Genomic DNA, 19,845 nt, shown 5'->3' with positions numbered 1-19,845 from the left:
TGTGTACACTCAATTGTAAGATAAAACATATGCAAAGGGACTTGACAGGAAGTCAAAATTGAAGAAAAGATTTTGTAAGATAAAATATTTATTTTCATTATTATCATTATTGTTCTTTTTGTGTGTGTGTCTTGTATGGGATGTTTGGGAGGAAATAAGACGGTAAATAACAAACAACAAACAAAATATTGATGTATGTGATTTTTATTTCTCAGTTGTATTTTGTGGTAGTACGGTTGTAATGTTTTTTGTAATATAAAATCATTCAATAAAAATTATTATATATTTTTTAAAAAGAAGTTTCTGCATGTCATGAATGTCCCTGGACATGTTTTAACTTTGCACTGTTCCTTTTATTTATTTTAAAAAAACAGAATAGTCCTTTTTTGTGCTGCCAGCTGCTGGGCCCAAGAGGGGGAAAGGGGGGGGGGTCAGACTGCAGTGACAATGCAGACATAGAGAATCTCCCATCGCCTTCTTTCATCCCCAGATCCTGCCTTTGATCTCTCTGATAAGAGGGCCATCCTCGTCTGTCCGGTTTGCTGAATCTCTCTAATCTCTTGTTTGCTTTGGGTGCGGTGGGGGCTTTTGGGTTACATCTGCCACATGTCCTGCAGAGAGCCGGATCTCCCCAGATGGAGGGGTATAAAGGCAGCAGAAGCCACCCGTCCCTTCCATTGGCTGACCTGCAATCGCCTCCCTTTGGCAAAAGACGGACAGGTGAGTCTCATCTGCCTCCTCTTCCTTTTCTCCTTTATGCTAGAAAGTAGCAAGGTCTCCTTGTTTGATCGGTGGGTTTAGCCAACTGATGTTTGGCAGAGGATTAATATTTTTATTCCTTTTTTTAAAAAAAATCATAGCCCTCTAGCCAGAGATTTGCTAGCCCCTTTGAGCAAATTTGGCACCCAACGCCAAGCCAAAGAGCTCACACAGAAGTATAGCTGTCAACTTTGAGATTTGAAAATAAGGGATCGGCAGCCTCAAAAATAAGGGATCAGCAGCCTCAAAAATAAGGGATCAGCAGCCTCACCTGTCCCGGGGACAGTCTACAGGGTATCTAACAATCCTGGATAGCAGCGGGAAGCAGCGGGAAACGGCACTGGAATAAGGGAATTTCCCACAAAAAAAGGGGAGGTTGACAGCTATGTACAGAAGGGAAACTTTCTGCACTTGCCAGGCCTATTGTTGGCACATTGCAAGGAGGTGCTCAGCAGAACAGCAGCACCTAGAAAGCACAAGGGCTTTGCCCTGTCCCCGCTGCTTCCCCCTGGAAAACCTATTCTGTAGGGATAAAGGTAAAGGTAAAGGGACCCCTGACCATTAGGTCCAGTCGTGGCCAACTCTGGGGTTGCGGCGCTCATCTCGCTTTATTGGCCAGCTTCCGGGTCATGTGATCAGCATGACTGAGCCGCTTCTGGCGAACCAGAGCAGCGCACGGAAACGGCGTTTACCTTCCCGCCGGAGCGGTACCTATTTATCTACTTGCACTTTGACGTGCTTTCGAACTGCTAGGTTGGCAGGAGCTGGGACCGAGCAACGGGAGCTCACCCCGTTGCAGGGATTTGAACCGCCGACCTTGTGATCGGCAAGTCCTAGGCTCTGTGGTTTAACCCACAGCACCACCTGCGTCCCTTCTGTAGGGATAAATCAGAGCAAATGTCAGTTCAGAGAAAACCCTGTAGTTGTTTGCTCTGATTCAACAGTAAATATCAGGTTTCGCCAGGGGAAAGAGGTGGAGCAAGAGCAAGTCTGGATGAGACCATAGAATCATAGGGTTGGCAGGGACCCCCAGGGGACATCTAGTCCAACCCCTTGGAATCGCAGCAAGAGAATCCCTGACAAGGGCTGGCGTGGCTTCCGAGATGCTATTGAAGTACTCAGAGGCATACAAATGCTTACAAAGTGTATTAAACAAAAAAATCTGCCCTCATTCCCTTATGGGGAACACAAGAGCCCATATAGAGTCCTTTGTAGGTTCTCCATCGATCAGAGAAAAGAACAGAGGCCAACCAGAGAATATTGAGAAGCAAAGCAGCTTGTAAGCCTGATCTTTATTGAACTGTGGCAACAGGGTGCTCCCCTCAAACGCAGGAAAGGAGGAGGACCCAGAACAAAGGTGTGCCTGCCTTTATATAGACATTTTAAATTCCCTGCCCTGGAGCTGAAGACCACTCCTCAGATATATCATACCTACATCATAGAAAAGGTGGTCTACAACAGAAATTTGAGTGTTGTTGTTTTTCCTGTCTGGCAGGTTTTCTGATAGTGCCTTATCTGATGGCCTTTCCTAGTAGTCTGGCCATTCCTTTGAGATGGTGATTTCTCAATTCCTGAGACAATGGGAAGGTTCCCTCACCCGCTCCCTCCTCGCAGAGAAAACATTTGGTCAGTTTGGGAGTCAAAATGGTTTCAGGGAGTCAAAATGGTTTCAGGAAGGTCTTCCTGTGCTGCTCCAGACATTGGTACATTTATGAACATTTATTATACAGTGGTACCTCGGGTTACATACGCTTCAGGTTACAGGCTCCGCTAACCCAGAAATAGCACCTTGGGTTAAGAACTTTGCTTCAGGATGAGAAATCTTGCTCTGGCGGCACAGCAGCAGCTGGAGGCCCCATTAGCTAAAGAGGTGCTTCAGGTTAAGAACAGTTTCAGGTTAAGAACGGACCTCCGGAACGAATTAAGTTCTTAACCCGAGGTATATATAAGACCTTTTTTTTATTATTTCAAAAGAAACAAACAGGACTGGCCACCCCAGGCAGTCAGCTCAGGGATGGCAAGGTTGTCTCCGAACATTTCTGCTTCTGGCACTGAATGGGCAAGGACCAAGAGTCCTCCTCTCTTCTCCTGATTCCTCTCTCTCTTCCTTCCCAGAGCTGAAGAAGAAGCAAGAAGATGGGTCTGGTTTCCTGTTTCAGCCTTGGGCTCCTGGGATGCTTAGCAGTAGGAACCTTCATGAGTGGTGAGTTCTCCAGAGACCTCAATGGGGATGCATGAACCCCCGCCCCACCCCGTCTCTTGCACCCTGAAGATTTCAAGGGGATCATCCTGCTCCAGTGCCCATTATTATTATTATTATTATTATTATTATTATTATTATTATTATTCCTGCTTTTTTCTTTAAAAAATGTTTAGGGGCATACTCTCATTTTGACTCAAGAAAACCACCATTTTATAGTTCAAATTGGGGGAAATAAATGGACAAAAGTACAAAGATTCACAAAATGTTTAGGGGTATGCGTACCCCCAGAAAAAAGCACTGATGATGGTGGTGGTGATGAATTTATACCCTGCCTTTTCCCCTAACAGGGACACAAGGCAGCTTACGGATAAAAATAAACACAGCTAAAAACCCCTTGGGGAGGGGAGAACAATAATTTAAAAAGCAATTGAACTTTGATAGTATATATGTGTATATTGGTGTGTAAGAGAGAGAGAGAGAGAGATCTAGCCAAACATACAGATCATTGCAATAAAAGCAACACAGCAGCTGCGCTTTCCTTAAAAGCAGTCCGTTCCCAAAAGCCTCTTGGGGCAAGAAAGCCTTTGCCAGTGACAAGGAGGGGCAACAAGGAGGGAGCCACTCTGGTTTCTCTAAGGAGGGAGAATCAGAGTTGCCTGGGAGTTTTGGTCCTAGCTTTTTGACTGTGTCATTTTAATTTGTCCACCTCGAGTCTCAATCTGGAGATCTGCACCAGGTTGTATATATAGAGTGAGAAATGTTAGTTTGTTCTTGGGATGTTTGGTTGCTTACTGAAAGCTGGTAGTGGTGATGTGTGTATAGTTGCTCAGTCGCTTCTGCAGAAAGACTTTTAAGAATAAAAGCAGAAAGTACTCTGCAAGGACTTTCCTCGTGGACTCTTTTATGCCGACAAGGGTCCGATGACCAGGCTGAGGTGACAGAAGGGAGGTCAGAACCTTTTTTTAAAAAAAAAAACGCTGACAAGATTGGCATACAGTGGTACCTCGGGTTACATACGCTTCAGGTTACAGACTCCGCTAACCCAGAAATAGTACCTCGGGTTAAGAACTTTGCTTCAGGATGAGAACAGAAATCGCACAGCAGCGGCAGCGGGAGGCCCCATTAGCTAAAGTGGTGCTTCAGGTTAAGAACAGTTTCAGGTTAAGAACGGACTTCCGGAACGAATTAAGTACTTAACCCAAGGTGTTGTTGTTTAGTTGTTTAGTCGTGTCCGCCTCTTCGTGACCCCCTGGACCAGAGCACGCCAGGCCCTCCTGTCTTCCACTGCCTCCCGCAGTTTGGTCAAACTCATGCTTCGAGAACACTGTCCCACCATCTTGTCCTCTGTCGTCCCCTTCTCCTTGTGCCCTCCATCTTTCCCAACACCAGGGTCTTTTCCAGGGAGTCTTCTCTTCTCATGAGGTGGCCAAAGTCTTGGAGCCTCAGCTTCAGGATCTGTCCTCCCAGTGAGCACTCAGGGCTGATTTCCTTAAGAATGGATTAACCCGAGGTGCCACTGTATAAATAAAATAAAATAAGAATAGCAAATAAGCAAATAAGCCTGCAGGCCAGAGCCTTTGTGCACACCAATGGAATGGGGCATGCTACCCAGAGGTGCCCCTCCCTGTCCTCCTCTCTCCTAGGATGGGGGGGGGGGCAACCAGGGGGTTCTGTATCTCTCACGATGACGCTCTGTGTCCCACACAGGAGGTGTTCATGCTGCACAATGTCCCAACAACTGGCTGTCTTTCCAGGGGAAATGCTACGGTTACTTCCCCCAGGAGGTGACCTGGCAGCATGCGGAGGTGAGCAGCGTAAAAGGGCTCCCCCCAAGATGGGGTGGGAGGGAGCCCTCCCCCTTTGTGGGTCCTGCTAGCAACAGGGATGCGGGTGGCACTGTGGTCTCAACCACTGAGCCTCTTGGGCTTGCCAGCCAGCGGTTCAAATCCCCGCGACGGGGTGAGCTCCCGTTGCTCTGTCCCAGCTCCTGCCAACCTAGCTGGACACTCCTGCAGCCAATCGGAAGCAGCGGAAGCCATGCCGGACGTTTGGCTTCTGAAAGTCGTTCAAAAACCGGAACACTCACTTCCGGGTTTGGATCGTTCGGGTGCCGATTTGTTCGGGAGCCAAGGCGTTTGAGTTCCAAGATACGACTGTGTTTATTAAATTTCTATAAGCTAAAAAGTCCCAAACTCTGCCCCCTTTCCCCTGTATTTATGAAATTTCTGTATTTATTAAATTTCTATAAGCTAAAAAGTCCCAAACTCTGCCCCCTTTCCCCTGTATTTATGAAATTTCTGTATTTATTAAATTTCTATAAGCTAAAAAGTCCCAAACTCTGCCCCCTTTCCCCACAGGGGTGTTTCCCCACCCCAGTGATAATTTTGGTTCTGAACATTTTCCAACTCCTTTTTGAGGTAAGGCCACCAGAACATTACTCAGTATTCTGAATAGTTTGGACTCACCTTTTCCCCTCCCTCGACCAGAATGAATGCCAGCGCCTGGGGGGCCACCTGGCCTCCCTTCTGGACAGGAATGAGCACAGCGCCGTGGCCAGGTTCCTGCAGCAGGCCCAGAGGTGGGACGACGACGACGTCTGGTTCGGTCTCTCCATCCCTGGCCGGGTGAGTGAGAAGCATCATTGCCCATCAAAGAATCGTAGCCTTGGAAGGGTCCCCCGAGGGTCATCTAGTCCAACCCCCTGCGATGCAGGAATATACCCCCATATGCCGCTGTTGCTTGTGGCGCATGTTGACGTCCCAGCATCCATGTTTCCACCTGGGAGAGGCCAGAGCACCTGAGAAATTGCTGGAAGGGAGAATTCAGGCTCTCACCTGAATGCAGAATTTCCACAGCCCCAAACACAGTTATCCTCTGACAGGGCACTTCTGGGGGTTCCCCACACAGCCCCTGAGGTTTGGTCTGCTTTTACTAGGGACCAAGCCTTTGGTGTGGGAGGCTTTGCCCTGCGCAACTCCCTGCCAGGGGAAGTTCAGTGCGAACCATAACATTGTATGTTAGAATTCCTGCTCCGTGATTGCAGTCATGGGATTGTTGTCTTTCACATGGCGGTGTATGCTTTGACTCCACAGAGTGGGAAGTGACGGAGACAGGATGTTCCTGTGTTCCGTGAAGTGGGACTATTGTCCTTTGTTCTTTTCCTCTTTGCTGTCTGATGCTAGAGAGAGGGAGCCATGTTGCAGTGCTCCGTGTGTGTTTATATGTAAATAAAGTAGATTAGCCAAAATGCTGAGGTCTGTTACGCAAGTTGCGCAAACTCTGCGGATCCCGAAGTGTGCCGGTGTCGGTTGGCATCGGTCGCTGTGATGTTCGGGCTGAAGAAAGCTTTTGAAGCTCCCGAACGATTGACCAGGAGGGAGGGAACATGCCAGTCAGGCACGTGTCTCTGCCAGGGTCCTACTCTAGTGTAGGCTGAACTCCTCACATTGTACAGTTGAAGGGATCCTGACGATCATCTAGTCCAACCCCCTGCAATGCAGCTGTCCCTTACAGGGATCAAACCTGCAACCTTGACGTTATCAGCACCACGCTCTAACCAGCTGAGCTATCCAGGCTGATATCCCTACCTTCTTTCAGATGCCATCTAAAAAAACAGTATTCACAGTCCTTTGAAATGAGTTTCTTTCTACCAAGCAGTATTTATTTATGCATTTGTTGTGTTTATTTATTTATTTTTTAAAAATGTTACGTAGCGCCTTGCTGTGTTTTTCTGAAAGCTCAGCCCCTAAATGTTCCAAAATGTCCCAGATGCATTTCTCATCTTCCCCATTTGCAGAGCACCACCTGGGCCTGGGCAGACGGTAGCCCCATGAGCTACACAGCCTGGGAAAAGTACAAGAGCTATCCTGCTCTGAAAGGCGAGCATTGCGCTGCCCTGGATGAGTCTTCAGGTGAGGAAGTGTGTGAGAGAGAGAGGGATTTAGGAAGGTTGCTCAGTTCTGGGCACAAGGCAGCGCTCGCGGCAGGAATCATTCACGCTCGGCGCTGTTAACCTGCGGAACTCCCTGCCTCAGGCTGTTGTGATGAGAATTCAATGGGGTGTGACACAAATGGAAATATAAAGGCCGTGCGGCATTTGTTAGGTGGGTTCCTGTGGCAACGTGCATGTTTGTCGCAGGGTCTGCAGTGAACGGGAGGGGAATGTGTGAGGAGAATCAGAACTTACAGGGTTAAACAGTTCTGTGTGACGTCTCACATTCTGAGGCATGGTTATGTTCACATACGGGAATCTTTCTCTGTGTGTGAGTTCTCTTTCGTTTTGGCTGAGAGGCGAAGGATGCCTGCTCTTTCGCCGGGCTAGTTTACGATGTTTTTCTACTCATTAAAAGACTGTTGGAGATGAGCAAGAAGCCTGCTGTCAGTCTGAATTTATTACCCACACACGGCAGCAGTTTCTCCCGCTGCTCAACTCTGCTAGGACTATGCTAAGAGAGCTAAAGAGAGCTCGGCACAGAAGCGCAGTGGCGCAGCAGAAACGTGCCGGACGCCATCTTATCTTCACAGAATGAGCTATGGAACTCGCTGCCACAAGAGGCAACCCAGTCCTTTTTTAAAGAGGGATCAATTCATGGAGGGGACGGCTAGCCATGGCTACTGGCCACAGTGGCTATTCTCTGCCTACCCGGTCAGAGGCAGCAAGGTTTCTGAATCCCAGTTGCTGAATCCCAGGGCTCTGGGGCTCAGATCCTGCATGTTTTCCTTTTGGAATAGAATAGAATTTATTATTTATACCCCAACCATCTGGTTGGGCCTCCCCAGCCACTCTGGGCTGTTTCCAACAGACTATTAAAATGTAGTGGTCTGTTAAACATTAAAAGCTTCCCTAAACAGGGCTGCCTAGTTGTATCTCTTTGACATCTGGTGGGAGGGCGCTCCACAGGGTGAGCGCCACCACCGAGAAGACCCTCTGCCTGGTTCCCTGTAGCTTTGCTTCTCACAGTGAGGGAACCCCCAGGAGGCCCTCGGAGCTGGACCTCAGTGTCCGGGCTGAACGATGGGGGTGGAGACGCTCCTTCAGGTATACAGGACCGAGGCCGTTTAGGGCTTTTAAGGTCAGCACCAGCACTTTTGGGGCATGTGGTCAGCCTCTGCAAAAACAGGCTCTTCGGATATTCTTATTGGGCAGGTTTCCCAGGACTGACTCCTCCCTCTCCCCCCTTTTCCAGGGTTCATGCTGTGGGATAATGACTCCTGCTACGACCGGAACCCCTTTGTCTGCAAGGTGTAGACAAGCACACCTGGTGGGCAGGAATCCCGGAAGCTTCAGCAAGAACACAACCTGCCCTGCCCTGGGCGGGGGCCTGGAGGCCCCGGTCTCCTGTCTCTAGCCCTGCACAGACCCTCACTACACATCCCCTTTCTCCCTCTCTCAAATCAGCCCCTCCCCAACTCCCTTGCTCTGTGCAGGCAACAGCACGGAAGCCGCAATAAACTTCTCTTCAGCATGTAGAATGCACCGTCTCTGTTCATTTTCTGGGGGGGGGCTATGCTTTTTTAAGGGGATACATGGGAATTGGGACCCTCTAAAGCATGGGCAGGCAAACAAAGGCCCGGGGGCCAGATCCGGCCCAATCGCCTTCTCAATCTGGCCCATGGACGGTCTGGGAATCAGCATGTTTTTACATGAGTAGAATGTGTCCTTTTGTTTAAAATGCATTTCTGGGTTATTTGTGGGGCATAGGAATTTGTTCATTTCCCCCAAAAAATACAGTCCAGCCCCCCACAAGGTCTGAGGGACAGTGGACCGGCCCCCTGCTGAAAAAGTTTGCTGAGCCCTGATCTAGTCCATCCATGCCAGATGGCCAGCCAACCTCTGCTTAAAAACCTCCAAGGAAGGAGGGGCACCCACAACCTCCCTGGGCATGTTTGCTGTGTGGCCTTCAGGGGACGGGGAGTCTTTTCCCCATCACGTCTAAAACGATAGCATAGCTGAAGATAAAAGTCTTGCAGCAGTGAGGAGGCAGGGCTGCAGAGGGCAGACGGTGTGGCACAGGGTCAAGAAGGCAGTTGAGGTAGCCCCAAATCTGAAAAGGCTTCGGTTGTTCTCATCTCTCTGTGGGGCAGTGAAAAGTATGGACAATGGCACTTTTGGGGAAACGGGCAAAAGGAGGGAGGCCTCTAGCTGGTACAGGAGGTGGTGGTGGTTTCCTGGAAACCTGGTATCTTTCTGTAACATTCTCCATCAGAAACGTCTTTGGCACCTCCTGGAATTACTCCTGCAACTGTGGCAAAGATCTTTTCTCCCATAGCCTAAAGGGGGTGGTGATGGTATGTTTATGGGAACTGTTGTGGAAATCCATGAGACACAAGATAGATGAAGGTCTGGGCATCTGATGGCACACCAGCCCAGGGTTCCATTGCCAATGGAAAATGAAGCCATCACTTCCTGGCAGCAGCCAAGGGAGGCCTGTAGAAGATGCAGCTGCCCAGAATCACAGCATCCACAGTGGATGTGCCAAGCCCAGAGCACCTCTCCTCCCCATTTCCCTCGCTGGGCAATCCGCGGCCGTGTGACACAGTTCTTGGGCTCGGCCTGCTTCTTGCCCTGCCTGCCCCTTCTTTGGAGAAGCTCCCTCATGCCAGCCCCGTCTTCATGCCCACCTTAAGATCTGACCTGTGCTCAGCACACCTCCAGTGGCAAATCCTTTGAGGAAAGATGAAGGGACTGGCAGTGTTGGCCAAGAAAAATGTTGGGTGGGTGTGGGGAGGCTGCAAGACTCTTGGGCAAGCTCCGGTGGGGCTCAGTGCAACTTACTCCTGTGTAAGCATTCGTACGATTGGACTTGCACATAATCTCCAAAGAGCTCTCCCAGCAGGGATGCTCAAAAACTGCCTCCTTTGGGGTTCAGAGATGAACACTTTTCGGATTCAGTTGAGTTTTCGTGGCACTAAGAAACTGGGACCCATTAGGCAGCTTCAATGTGGACGAGAGCAGGAAGGGCCTGTACTGCAATCGAGGGCCAGGGTATCCCTCTATGCCCCCTTCCTCCTCTCCCTGAGCAAGGCTATTGACTTGGGTCCAGCCTTGCGAATTTGGCTCCAAGGATGCGTTGCCAATAGCCAATAGACTGGGGGGGGGGTCTGGAAGGTTGCCAAGAAGGTTGTTGAGCAAGGTGTTCTGGGAAAGAGATGGGGGAGAAAAGACTGGGATCCATCTTGGGTAGGCTGGCTGAAGGCTGGCTGGGAGAGATGCCTTGGACTCTAAGGTTGCAGTAGGGTAGGGGACAAGCCCCTCTTGAAATGACCGTGCTGTGAGATCTGGACCCCCTCCATGCAGGCTGAAGGTGCAAATAGGTGAAGAAACCGTATTTCTTGAAGCTATGACAGTCTCTGCCATGTCTCAGGACTCCAGAGGAACCACAGTGCTGGGAACCTCCTGGAGTCTTGCAGAGTTGGCGCCCGACTTCTGTTACAATACTGAGCAGGAAAGACCATTGATCCGACAAAGGGGCTTTGCCACACGTCCAATTGTGCTGTGCCCACAAAGCACTGGCCCCAGGGATTTTCTGCCTTTCTTTTCTGAGTGGTTTTCTGTTTGCCATGCTGCTCTCCCCTGGAAAGCCAGCTCTTTGGAACTAAAACAGAGCAAATGTCAATCCGGGGAAACCCTGATGGTTGCTTGCTCCAATTCAGCAGCAAAGTTTGGAAGTTTCCCCCGGGAAAACGGAAGTGCAGGTGAGCCCCAAAGCCAGGCGGTGTCCTGTGCCCCTGTTCCCCAGCAGCTATGTGGCAAGGAGATTATGACTGCTGACCAATACCTGGTAGGCAACACGATGACCATGTACATATGCAATAAACAATCTTTTATAGAATTCCTTCAAACCATAACAAGTCCAAAATGAAATCTTTAGTCTCAAAGTCTTGGAAATCTTTAAATGAAGCAAGGTACCAGACTTTATGGGATGAGGGTGGCGCTGTGGGTTAAACCAAAGAGCCTAGGACTTGCCAATCAGAAGGTCGGTGGTTCAAAACCCCGCGACAGGGTGAGCTCCCGTTACTCGGTCCCTGCTCCTGCCAACCTAGCAGTTCGAAAGCACGTCAAAGTGCAAGTAGATAAATAGGTACTGCTCCGGCGGGAAGGTAAACGGCGTTTCCGTGCGCAGCTCTGGTTCGCCAGAAGCGGCTTAGTCATGCTGGCCACATGACCTGGAAGCTGTACGCCAGCTCCCTCGGCCAATAGAGCGAGATGAGCGCCGCAACCGCAGAGTCTTCCACAACTGGACCTATTGGTCAGGGGTCCCTTTACCTTTACCAGACTTTATACAATGACAGACAAGCTGTGAAGCTTTGTGTCTTCAGCAAATATGATGTCCAACACTGAACAGTGATTCTGGATATTGACTACTAGAATTCTTCGTCAGCGTGGTGGGAAGATATAGAATTGCTTCATGAACCCATTTTATTTTGAATGAATGTATGTAAATGAAAATACCCAATGATGTGGACTACATTATTACATGAGCACTATTCCACGGCACTGGATACAGTGGTGCTCCACAAGACGAATGCCTCGCAAGACGAAAAACTCGCTAGACGAAAGAGTTTTCCGTTTTTTGAGTTGTTCCGCAAGACGGTTTTTTTCGTCTTGCGAGTTCTTGCGAGTTTGTTTCCTTTTTCTTGAAGCCGCTAAGCCGTTAATAGCCGCTAAGCCGCTAAGCCGTTAATAGCCGCTAAGCCGCTAATAGCCGCTAATAGCCGTGCTTCGCAAGACGAAAAAACCACAAGATGAAGAGACTTGCAGAACGGATTATTTTGTCTTGCGAGGCACCACTGTATTTTCATTTACATACATTCTATATGTAATCTATATATAAAAGATTGTTCGTTGCATGTGTACATGGTCATCGTGTTGCCCAGACACTGCTGACGTTCTCTTTGCAACACAAAGGGGTCAGTGTGAAAGGAAGTGCAGGTGAGCCCTCAAAGCAAGGCTTTGCCTCTGTTCTCCAGCAGCTATGCGGCAAGGAGGTTATGACTGCAGACCAATACCTGGAGTAAGAAGCCTGTGATTTTTTTCAGGGAAAGATCCATTCTTTGTGCCTTGGCCGGGGCTGGAGAGGGATGGGCCCTGGGAATGCACACACCGCCCAAGAAAGAAGCTGAGGGGGAGCCCCCAGCTCCTGCCACCCCCCTGCCCAACTTGCATTTTCTCTGCCCCCCTCCCTGTTCCCTCTTAAGAGACACCTACAGCAGAGCAGCTTAGAAAACAGGCTCAGCGCCAGGCACCCGCAGCCAAAAGTGTTCCTCCTTTATGAGTGACATCGTAAATACACCCTGCCCCACCCTCTTGCCCGTCTCCCGCCAGCCTCTGGGGTCCCTCCATGGGGTGCCTCCTCCAGGCAGAGAAGGCTGGGGGGGGGCAGCAGCTGGCAATGGGGCCCAGAAGCATCCTCTTGCTTTCCGCTTGCCAGGAAGGAGCCACCTCTGCAGCCAGATGGCCGGTGTGTGTGTGTGTGTGTGTGTTCCTTGTGGCTCCGGTCAGAGTGGGCCCAGGACAGAGAGGTCACCGCCATCGGAAGCCCAGTCCAAGCTCAGTCGGCCACTTTCTTGGGTGGCGTTTCAAACAGGGCTGCAATGTCCAGCATCGCCTGGTGGATGTTCTTCCCAAAGCGCTTGGAGTCCTGGGGAAGAAAAAAGAGTTGGTAAAGGTTCGGGAAGATCACTGCAGATGGTGACAGCAGCCACGAAATTAAAAGACGCCTGCTCCTTGGGAGAAAGGCGATGGCAAACCTAGACAGCGTCTTAAAAAGCAGAGACATCACCTTGTCAACAAAGGTCCGTATAGTTAAAGCCATGGTTTTCCCAGTAGTGATGTATGGAAGTGAGAGCTGGACCATAAAGAAGGCTGATCGCCGAAGAATGGATGCTTTTGAATTCTGGTGCTGGAGGAGACTCTTGAGAGTCCCATGGACTGCAAGAAGATCCAACCTCTCCATTCTGAAGGAAATCAGCCCTGAGTGCTCACTGGAAGGACAGATCCTGAAGCTGAGGCTCCAAGACTTTGGCCACCTTATGAGAAGAGAAGACTCCCTGGAAAAGACCCTGATGTTGGGAAAGATTGAGGGCACAAGGAGAAGGGGACAACAGAGGACGAGATGGTGGGACAGTGTTCTCGAAGCTACAAACATAAGTCTGACCAAACTGCAGGAGGCAGTGGAAGACAGGAGTGCCTGGCGTGCTCTAATCCATGGGGTCACGAAGAGGCGGACACGACTAAACGACTAAACAACAAAGGTTCAGGAAAGGGCAGTCAAAATGACCAAGGGAGTGGAACGGTTGCAGCATTTGGGAGTTTAGCAAGAGAGAGGTGACATGATAAGAGGATTGTGTTATTATGTTTGGGACGGGGAAAGAGGGCCAATGGAAGTTTTTCTCCCTTGTGGAAGTCCGGTGAAGCTGAACGTTGGAAGATTCAGGATGGAGAAAAGAACTTCTTCACGCCGCACATTAACTATGGAACTCACTGCTACAGGAAACAGTGATCCCCCCCCCCAAGTTGGATGGCTTCAAAAGAGGATTAGACAAAGTCATGGAGGATCATAAGGCTATGCTCTGTCTCCGAAGTTGAATCAGCAATGCTTCTAAAATAACCAGTTGTTGGAAACCAGAAGAGGGGAGAGTCCTCTTGCGTTCGAATCCTGCTTACAAGGTTTCCCACAGGCATCTTTGTTGGCCACTACGAGAACAGGATGCCAGACTCAATGGGCCATTGGCCGAATCCAGAAGACTCTGCTTATAACAAAGGGAGAGAAGGGCCCGTCCTGGACAGCAAAGGGATGCTCAAGGCACTTTCCCAAATGGGCCTCATCCCCGTAGCCCCCAGGAGACCCCAACCCTGCAGACCCACCCTGCCTCCCCAGGCACGCTCACCGTCTCAGGGCTGGAGAACTTGCTGGAGACGTGGAAAGTGATCAGGTTCTCTCCAGCAATGATGTAGGAGACGCCATAACCGTCGTCAGCCACCTGCAGGGAGAAGAGGGAGAGGCGCTGAGGCCCACGGCAGAAGTGGGGTGGCCAGTTCCACACCAGAGGGAAAGTGCACTAAAGGCAGAAGGGCAGTAAGGGCTAGTGGCACCGGCAGGTGTCAGAGGCTGCCTGCATTTCAATGCCAGCTTCCTGGGGTCTATCAACAACAACAAATTTATTATTTGTACCCCCCCCCCAGCTGACTGGGTTGCTTCCATCATGTATAAAAATATAATAAAACATCACACATTGAAAACCTCCTGATACGAGGCTGCCTTTAGGTATCTTCTAAAAGTCAGATAGTTCTTTATCTCTTTGACATCTGATGGGAGGGCATTCCACAGGGCGGGTGCCACCACCGAGAAGGCCCTCTGCCTGGTTCCCTGTAACTTGGCTTCTCGCAAGGAGGGAACCACCAAAAGGCCCTCTGAGCTGGACCTCAGTGTCCAGGCTGAACAATGGGGGTAGAGACACTCCTTTGGGTATACTGGGCCTTTGAGGCTGTTTAGGGCAGAGGTCAGCAAGGTTTTTCTTGCCTGCGCCGGATTCGTCCTGCGGAGATCCCTCCTTGGGCTGGAGAGGATTTTCTGCGTCTGCGCAGACACAATTTTCTGTGTTTGTGCATGCACAGTTTTCGGTGCCACGGAAGCACGTCCCCGCGTTGCGCCGCTCCTGTTTAGCGCAACACGTGAGCAGGAGGCTCGGTTCGGGGGAGGCTCGTGGGCTGGTCAAACTGGTTGCTGACCCCTGGGTTTAGGGCTTGAAAGGTCAGCACCAACACTTTGAATTGTGCTCGGAAACGTACCAGGAGCCAATGAAAGTCTTTCAGGACTGGTGTTATGTGGTCTTGGTGGCAGTCCCCAGTCTAGCTGCCATATTATGGATTAGTTGTAGTTTCCAGGTCACCTTCAAAGGTAGCCTCACATAGAGCGCATTGCAGGAGTCCAAGCAGGAGATAACCAGAGCATGCACCACTCTGGCGAGACAGTCCGCGGGCAGGGAGGGTCTCAGCCTGCGTACCAGATGGAGCTGATAAACAGCTGCCCTGGACACAGAATTAACCTGCGCCTCCATGGACAGCTGTGGGTCCAAAATGACTCCCAGGCTGCACACCTGGTCCTTCAGGGGCTCCATTCATGACCAGGGAGTCCGCCACACCTGCCTGCCCCCTGTCCCCCAGAAATGGGCCACCCAGGTTTCCCTGGGAATGTCAAGGAGTCAACCCGGAACCTTCCACATGCCAAGCAGATGTTTGAGCTACGTCGGCTCTTCCTTTTAAACACCTCCATTGCTCCCCTCTCCCCTCCACCCACCCTGGGGTCCCCAGAAAGCCTTTTCCCATTCTCCCCCTGTCTTTTACACAGCGCCTACTCACTGGGCCAAAGCCCCCTCCTGAGGAGACGTGGTTCGGATTGGCTTCCATGTCGAACATTTTGATCTGCTGCTGGGGGGTCTGGCTGGTGGAGAGGCGCCAGGGCTCAGACAGCACCTACGGGCGGCAGGGCGGGAACAGAGTGAGTGGCGGTTCCACCCCCCACCCACGTCCCTGCAAAAGCACCTGGGTCAGCAGCCTTCGCTGGACGTGCGAGGAGTCGCGGGACGCCAGTCGCAGGGAGCCCCTGGCTGCGCATCAAGGCTCAACCTGCCCAGTCCAGGTGTGTGGGGAGGGTGGCCAAAGCCCCAAGCTGCGTCACCTTGGCGAGGAAGGGCGAGTCGACCCCCAGGTAGCGAGAGACCACGTAGAGGCAGAAGAGGTGCCTGTCGATGCCAGACCCCGTCATGGCCAGCCGGTACATGTTCTGGTGCTTCTCAGCCGCCACCTTGAAGAGTCGAAGGGACTCGGCCGGCTGCAAGGGGGAAGCGGAAAATTATGGAGGAAGCGGATGGAAGAAAAAGGGTTTTCCTCCCTCTCTCACAACACCAGAACTCGGGACATCAACATTATTTTTTTCTGGAGTACCATACAGACATATTTTCACACTTATTGTTTGTAGGGATGTGCATAGAGGAGATATATTAGCTTTCCTTTCTCACGTCTGTGAGTTTGGCAGTGCATCCATTTGCAGCTTAAAAGGGAAGCTTTGATAGGCTACTTTTAGCCTTTTAGTTTAAGTAATCTAGGATGCTTTTAGGCAGACTGTATTCTCCTGGCGGGGCGCGGATGGCGCTGTGGGTTAAACCACAGAGCCTAGGACTTGCAGATCAGAAGGTTGGCGGTTCGAATCCCTGTGACAGGGTGAGCTCCCATTGCTCGGTCCCTGCTCCTGCCAACCTAGCAGTTCAAAAGCACATCCAAGTGCAAGTAGATAAATAGGTACCGCTCCGGCGGGAAGGCAAACGGCGTTTCCGTGCGCTGCTCTGGTTCGCCAGAAGCGGCTTAGTCATGCTGGCCACATGACCTGGAAGCTGTACGCCGGCTCCCTCGGCCAGTAAAGTGAGATGAGCGCCGCAACCCCAGAGTCGGCCACGACTGGACCTAATGGTCAGGGGTCCCTTTACCCTTTACCTTTATTCTCCTGGCACCTATCTAGCAAACATGGCTGTTGGTTTGACTGCATTGTAAATATCTAATAATAATAATAATAATAATAATAATAATAATAATAATAATAATTAATAGTGTTTCCTTGATTTTGGAACACTTTGCTTTTGGAACGGACATCCGGAACGGATCAACTTTGGGAACCAAGGTACCACTGCATAACAATATATAACAGGGAGAGAGTGGGAGAGAGGGAGAGAAAGTGCAAAGGGGCTTCTGACAGGCAGGAGGGAAGGGGTCAGGATGAGGGCCAAGGGGGCACGGGGAGACCCTCACAACGATGAAACTCACACTGCACTTTGAGTTGGACATGCTGCGCACGAAGGCTGTGGACTCACTGGTGCAGGATCGAACCGTCTCCGTCCTCCCTTCCCTGAAGAGCCGCGTCATGGAGGCCTCATAGGTGAGGCAGAACCGGCCCTTGTCCTGGAAGAAGAGGCAGTGAGGACGTGGGCTGGGGGGCAGGAGAGGAAGCCAAACCCGACTGCCCCCATCAGGGCCGGATTTTGGTTTGATGAGGCCCTCAGCTACTGAAGGTAATGGGGCCCTTTCTATGTCAACAACAAATGGTCGCTGTTTTTTATGTTGAATATATGCTATACGGTCACCGATGGACCTAATAGGTATCTCAAGCCATTTGAACATGTCTCCATGCAACCAGTTCATGCAGAATGCAGGCACCATATATATAGAAAGGAGCAAACCAGGGATATTTGAGGGCATAGCTGTCAACTTTTCCCTTTTTTTAAGGGGAATTCCCTTATTCCGAATAGGATTCCTCGCAAGATAAGGGAAAAGTTGACAGCTATGTTTTAGGGAGCAGGCTAGCAGGCGGGGCCCATGACTTACATCATAGGAGCTGTATGTAGGTTTTATTTTATATGTTTTTTATCTTATATTTTGGAAATGTACATCCAGGTTTTCTTTCCTTTAATTTTTTTGGGAAGCCCCAAGAGAGTGGGGCCCTAAGATATAGCCTGTTTAGCTTATACGTAAAGGACGCGGGTGGCTCTGTGGGTTAAACCACAGAGCCTAGGACCTGCCGATCGAAAGGGCAGCGGTTCGAATCCCCGCGGCGGGGTGAGCTCCCGTCGTTCAGTCCCAGCTCCTGCCTACCTAGCAGTTCGAAAGCACCCCCAAGTGCAAGTAGATAAATAGGGACTGCTTTCTAGCGGGAAGGTAAACAACATTTCCGTGTGCGGTGCTGGTGCTGGCTCGCCAGATGCAGCTTAGTCACGCTGGCCACGTGACCCGGAAGTGTCTTCGGACAGCGCCGGCTCCCGGCCTCTTGAGCGAGATGTGCGTGCAACCCTAGAGTCAGTCACAACTGGCCCTGATGGGCAGGGGTACCTTTACCTTTACCTATCCATGTTTGTTAACTGATGTGGTTAAACGATTAAAAACAACTTAGACTGAGTTTTAGCCCACATGAAAAACTTAAAACAAATCCTTACTTCCTGATGAATAGCCTTTGGACTATAATGTAACTTCAAGAGAAAACCTTTAGAAAGGTTTTTTTCTCCAAAAGCATTTTATTTTAAAAATCCTATTAATTTTTTTAAAAAATTCGATTTAAATTTTAAAAAATAATTCATTTTTATCCACCCTGGTTTGTGCGCCGCAGCCGTGAAGAAACCCCTGCTTTTGCACGTGGCCAGCTGTGCAAAGGTGAGCGCCGCATCCTGTGCGCCCTGGCCTCCGACCCCACCCGCCGCCATTCATTGGGGAGGGGGAGTGAGGGGGGTGCTTACCCGGAAATGCGCCAGCTGCAGGGCGATCTGGATGAAGCTGTCTGGGCTGGTCCTGCACTTCTTGATGCGCCCTTTGCCAAACTCTGTGAAGCGGAAGGAGTGGAAATCTACGTCGTCCGCCAGGCTCCTGGCCACGCGGTACGAGAGCTCGATGGCCTGGCTGCACTGCAGAAAGAAACCAGGAGGGGGTGAGAGCTGGGAGGGAAGCCCCCCACCCTGCCCCACGCTTTCGAGGGTGAGGAGGGGGCGCCACACCTCTTGGTTAGGAGCCAGAGAGCAGCATGGACCGTGTGGCCCTGGAGATGTTCCGCACAGCGTCTGGCACTCCTCAGGAGCAAAAAATGGGGGTGCTGTTAACGGAGAAATCTGAGGGCTCGCTTGGACAAAAAACAAGGACACCAGCCAGGAATACCAGAGCAAAAGAGCAGCCAGTAGGCTTGGTCTTTACTGAAGACTGTCGCGACAGGACTCCCACCTGCCACCCGGTGGAACAAGATGGAAGCCCCAAACAAAAGAGAACCCAAACTTTTATTAGCTGCTAATCTCCATGTTACACCCCCCAACTACATCACTAATACATCATAGTGATGTCATGAAAGGGGAGGTCTGGTGGCAGGAATCTGAGCATCCTGGACCCTGCCCCATGGTTCCCCTTAAAGGTAAAGGTACCCCTGACCATTAGGTCCAGTTGTGGCCAACTCTGGGGTTGTGGTGCTCATCTCACTTTATTGGCCGAGGGAGCCGGCGTACAGCTTCCGGGTCATGTGGCCAGCATGACTAAGCCGCTTCTGGCGAACCAGAGCAGCGCACGGAAACGCCGTTTACCTTCCTGCCGGAGTGGTACCTATTTATCTGCTTGCACTTTGACGTGCTTTCAAACTGCTGGGTTGGAAGGAGCAGGGACCGAGCAACTGGAGATCACCCTGTCGCAGTGATTCGAACCGCCAACCTTCTGATCAGCAAGTCCTAGGCTCTGTAGTTTAACCCATAGCGCCACCCGTGTCCCCAAACAAAAGAGAACCCAAACTTTTATTAGCTGCTAATCTCCATGTTACCCCCCCCAACTACATCATTAATACATCATAGTGATGTCATGAAAGGGGAGGTCTGGTGGCCGTAATCTGAGCATCCTGGACCCTGCCCCGTGGTTCTCCTTGCCCTCCACCAAACACCCATCAAGTGTAACAAAAGAGACATTTACATTTCCCTGTTTCCCAGCCAAGTTAATCACACCCTTTTGTCTTCATCTGGGTTGGTTCTTTCTGGAATGGCTACCTGTCTGGCACTCAGGTATCAGGATGCCAGGGATTATCGCTCAGGCAGAGGGGCTGCTGAGGAGCTGAGCTCACATGTCTATAGGAATTTCTGAAGTTTTCCCAGTGAGCCACTACATAGATACATTTATCACTGAATTCTTACATTTGGTATTGTGCAGCAGAGGCCCTTTGAATAGATAGGAAGAAACTGTGATGAAGTGCTTCGTGGGGACAAATCACAAAAGTCACAAAAGTGATTGTGCTGGTTTTGGTAGTGGGCTGCATGTGCATGATATCTGCTGGAGGGGCAACCCCCTCCCCAACCTATACATAAATTCCTGCAACAGT

At 50.5% G+C, this 19,845-nt stretch overlaps 2 protein-coding genes and 1 long non-coding RNA gene across 5 annotated transcripts in view; 2 read left to right on the top strand and 1 right to left on the bottom strand.

Annotated features, from left to right (window-relative positions):
• The window catches only part of LOC128421781 (uncharacterized), a 29,358-nt gene extending 16,218 nt beyond the window's left edge, over positions 1-13,140 (top strand). The window contains exon 3 of the long non-coding RNA XR_008332373.1: positions 12,809-13,140. This is a non-coding gene — a long non-coding RNA (uncharacterized LOC128421781). The remainder of the gene's footprint in view (positions 1-12,808) is intronic.
• Positions 646-8,434, top strand: LOC128421763 (struthiocalcin-1-like). The gene is made up of 6 exons (XM_053404947.1): positions 646-720; positions 2,875-2,962; positions 4,670-4,767; positions 5,449-5,586; positions 6,759-6,873; positions 8,149-8,434. Exons 2-6 carry the CDS (start codon positions 2,896-2,898, stop codon positions 8,208-8,210), a joined length of 480 nt encoding a protein of 159 aa, XP_053260922.1. The 5' UTR covers positions 646-720; positions 2,875-2,895; the 3' UTR covers positions 8,211-8,434.
• CPT1B (carnitine palmitoyltransferase 1B) overlaps positions 12,212-19,845 on the bottom strand; it is a 35,926-nt gene continuing 28,292 nt past the window's right edge. For all 3 annotated transcript variants that reach the window (XM_053404833.1, XM_053404832.1, XM_053404831.1), the window contains 6 exons: positions 18,242-18,406; positions 16,782-16,916; positions 15,643-15,795; positions 15,324-15,437; positions 13,853-13,945; positions 12,212-12,603 (listed from right to left, as the gene is read on the bottom strand). In XM_053404833.1, the coding sequence (XP_053260808.1) occupies positions 12,514-12,603; positions 13,853-13,945; positions 15,324-15,437; positions 15,643-15,795; positions 16,782-16,916; positions 18,242-18,406 (750 nt within the window). In that variant the 3' untranslated portion in view covers positions 12,212-12,513. The remainder of the gene's footprint in view (positions 12,604-13,852; positions 13,946-15,323; positions 15,438-15,642; positions 15,796-16,781; positions 16,917-18,241; positions 18,407-19,845) is intronic.

The sequence above is a fragment of the Podarcis raffonei genome, chromosome 10, assembly GCF_027172205.1.
Source record: "Podarcis raffonei isolate rPodRaf1 chromosome 10, rPodRaf1.pri, whole genome shotgun sequence".
NCBI lineage: Eukaryota > Metazoa > Chordata > Lepidosauria > Squamata > Lacertidae > Podarcis > Podarcis raffonei.
This window is presented reverse-complemented; position numbering and strand designations above follow the sequence as displayed.

Bases quoted from the DNA above. Each gene is read 5' to 3' on its own strand.
- LOC128421763 (XM_053404947.1), top strand. From the start codon at position 2,896: ATGGGTCTGGTTTCCTGTTTCAGCCTTGGGCTCCTGGGATGCTTAGCA. The intron at 2,963-4,669 runs GTGAGTTCTCCA...TGTCCCACACAG, and splicing joins AGTAGGAACCTTCATGAGTG to GAGGTGTTCATGCTGCACAA. The intron at 6,874-8,148 runs GTGAGGAAGTGT...CCCCTTTTCCAG, and splicing joins TGCCCTGGATGAGTCTTCAG to GGTTCATGCTGTGGGATAAT.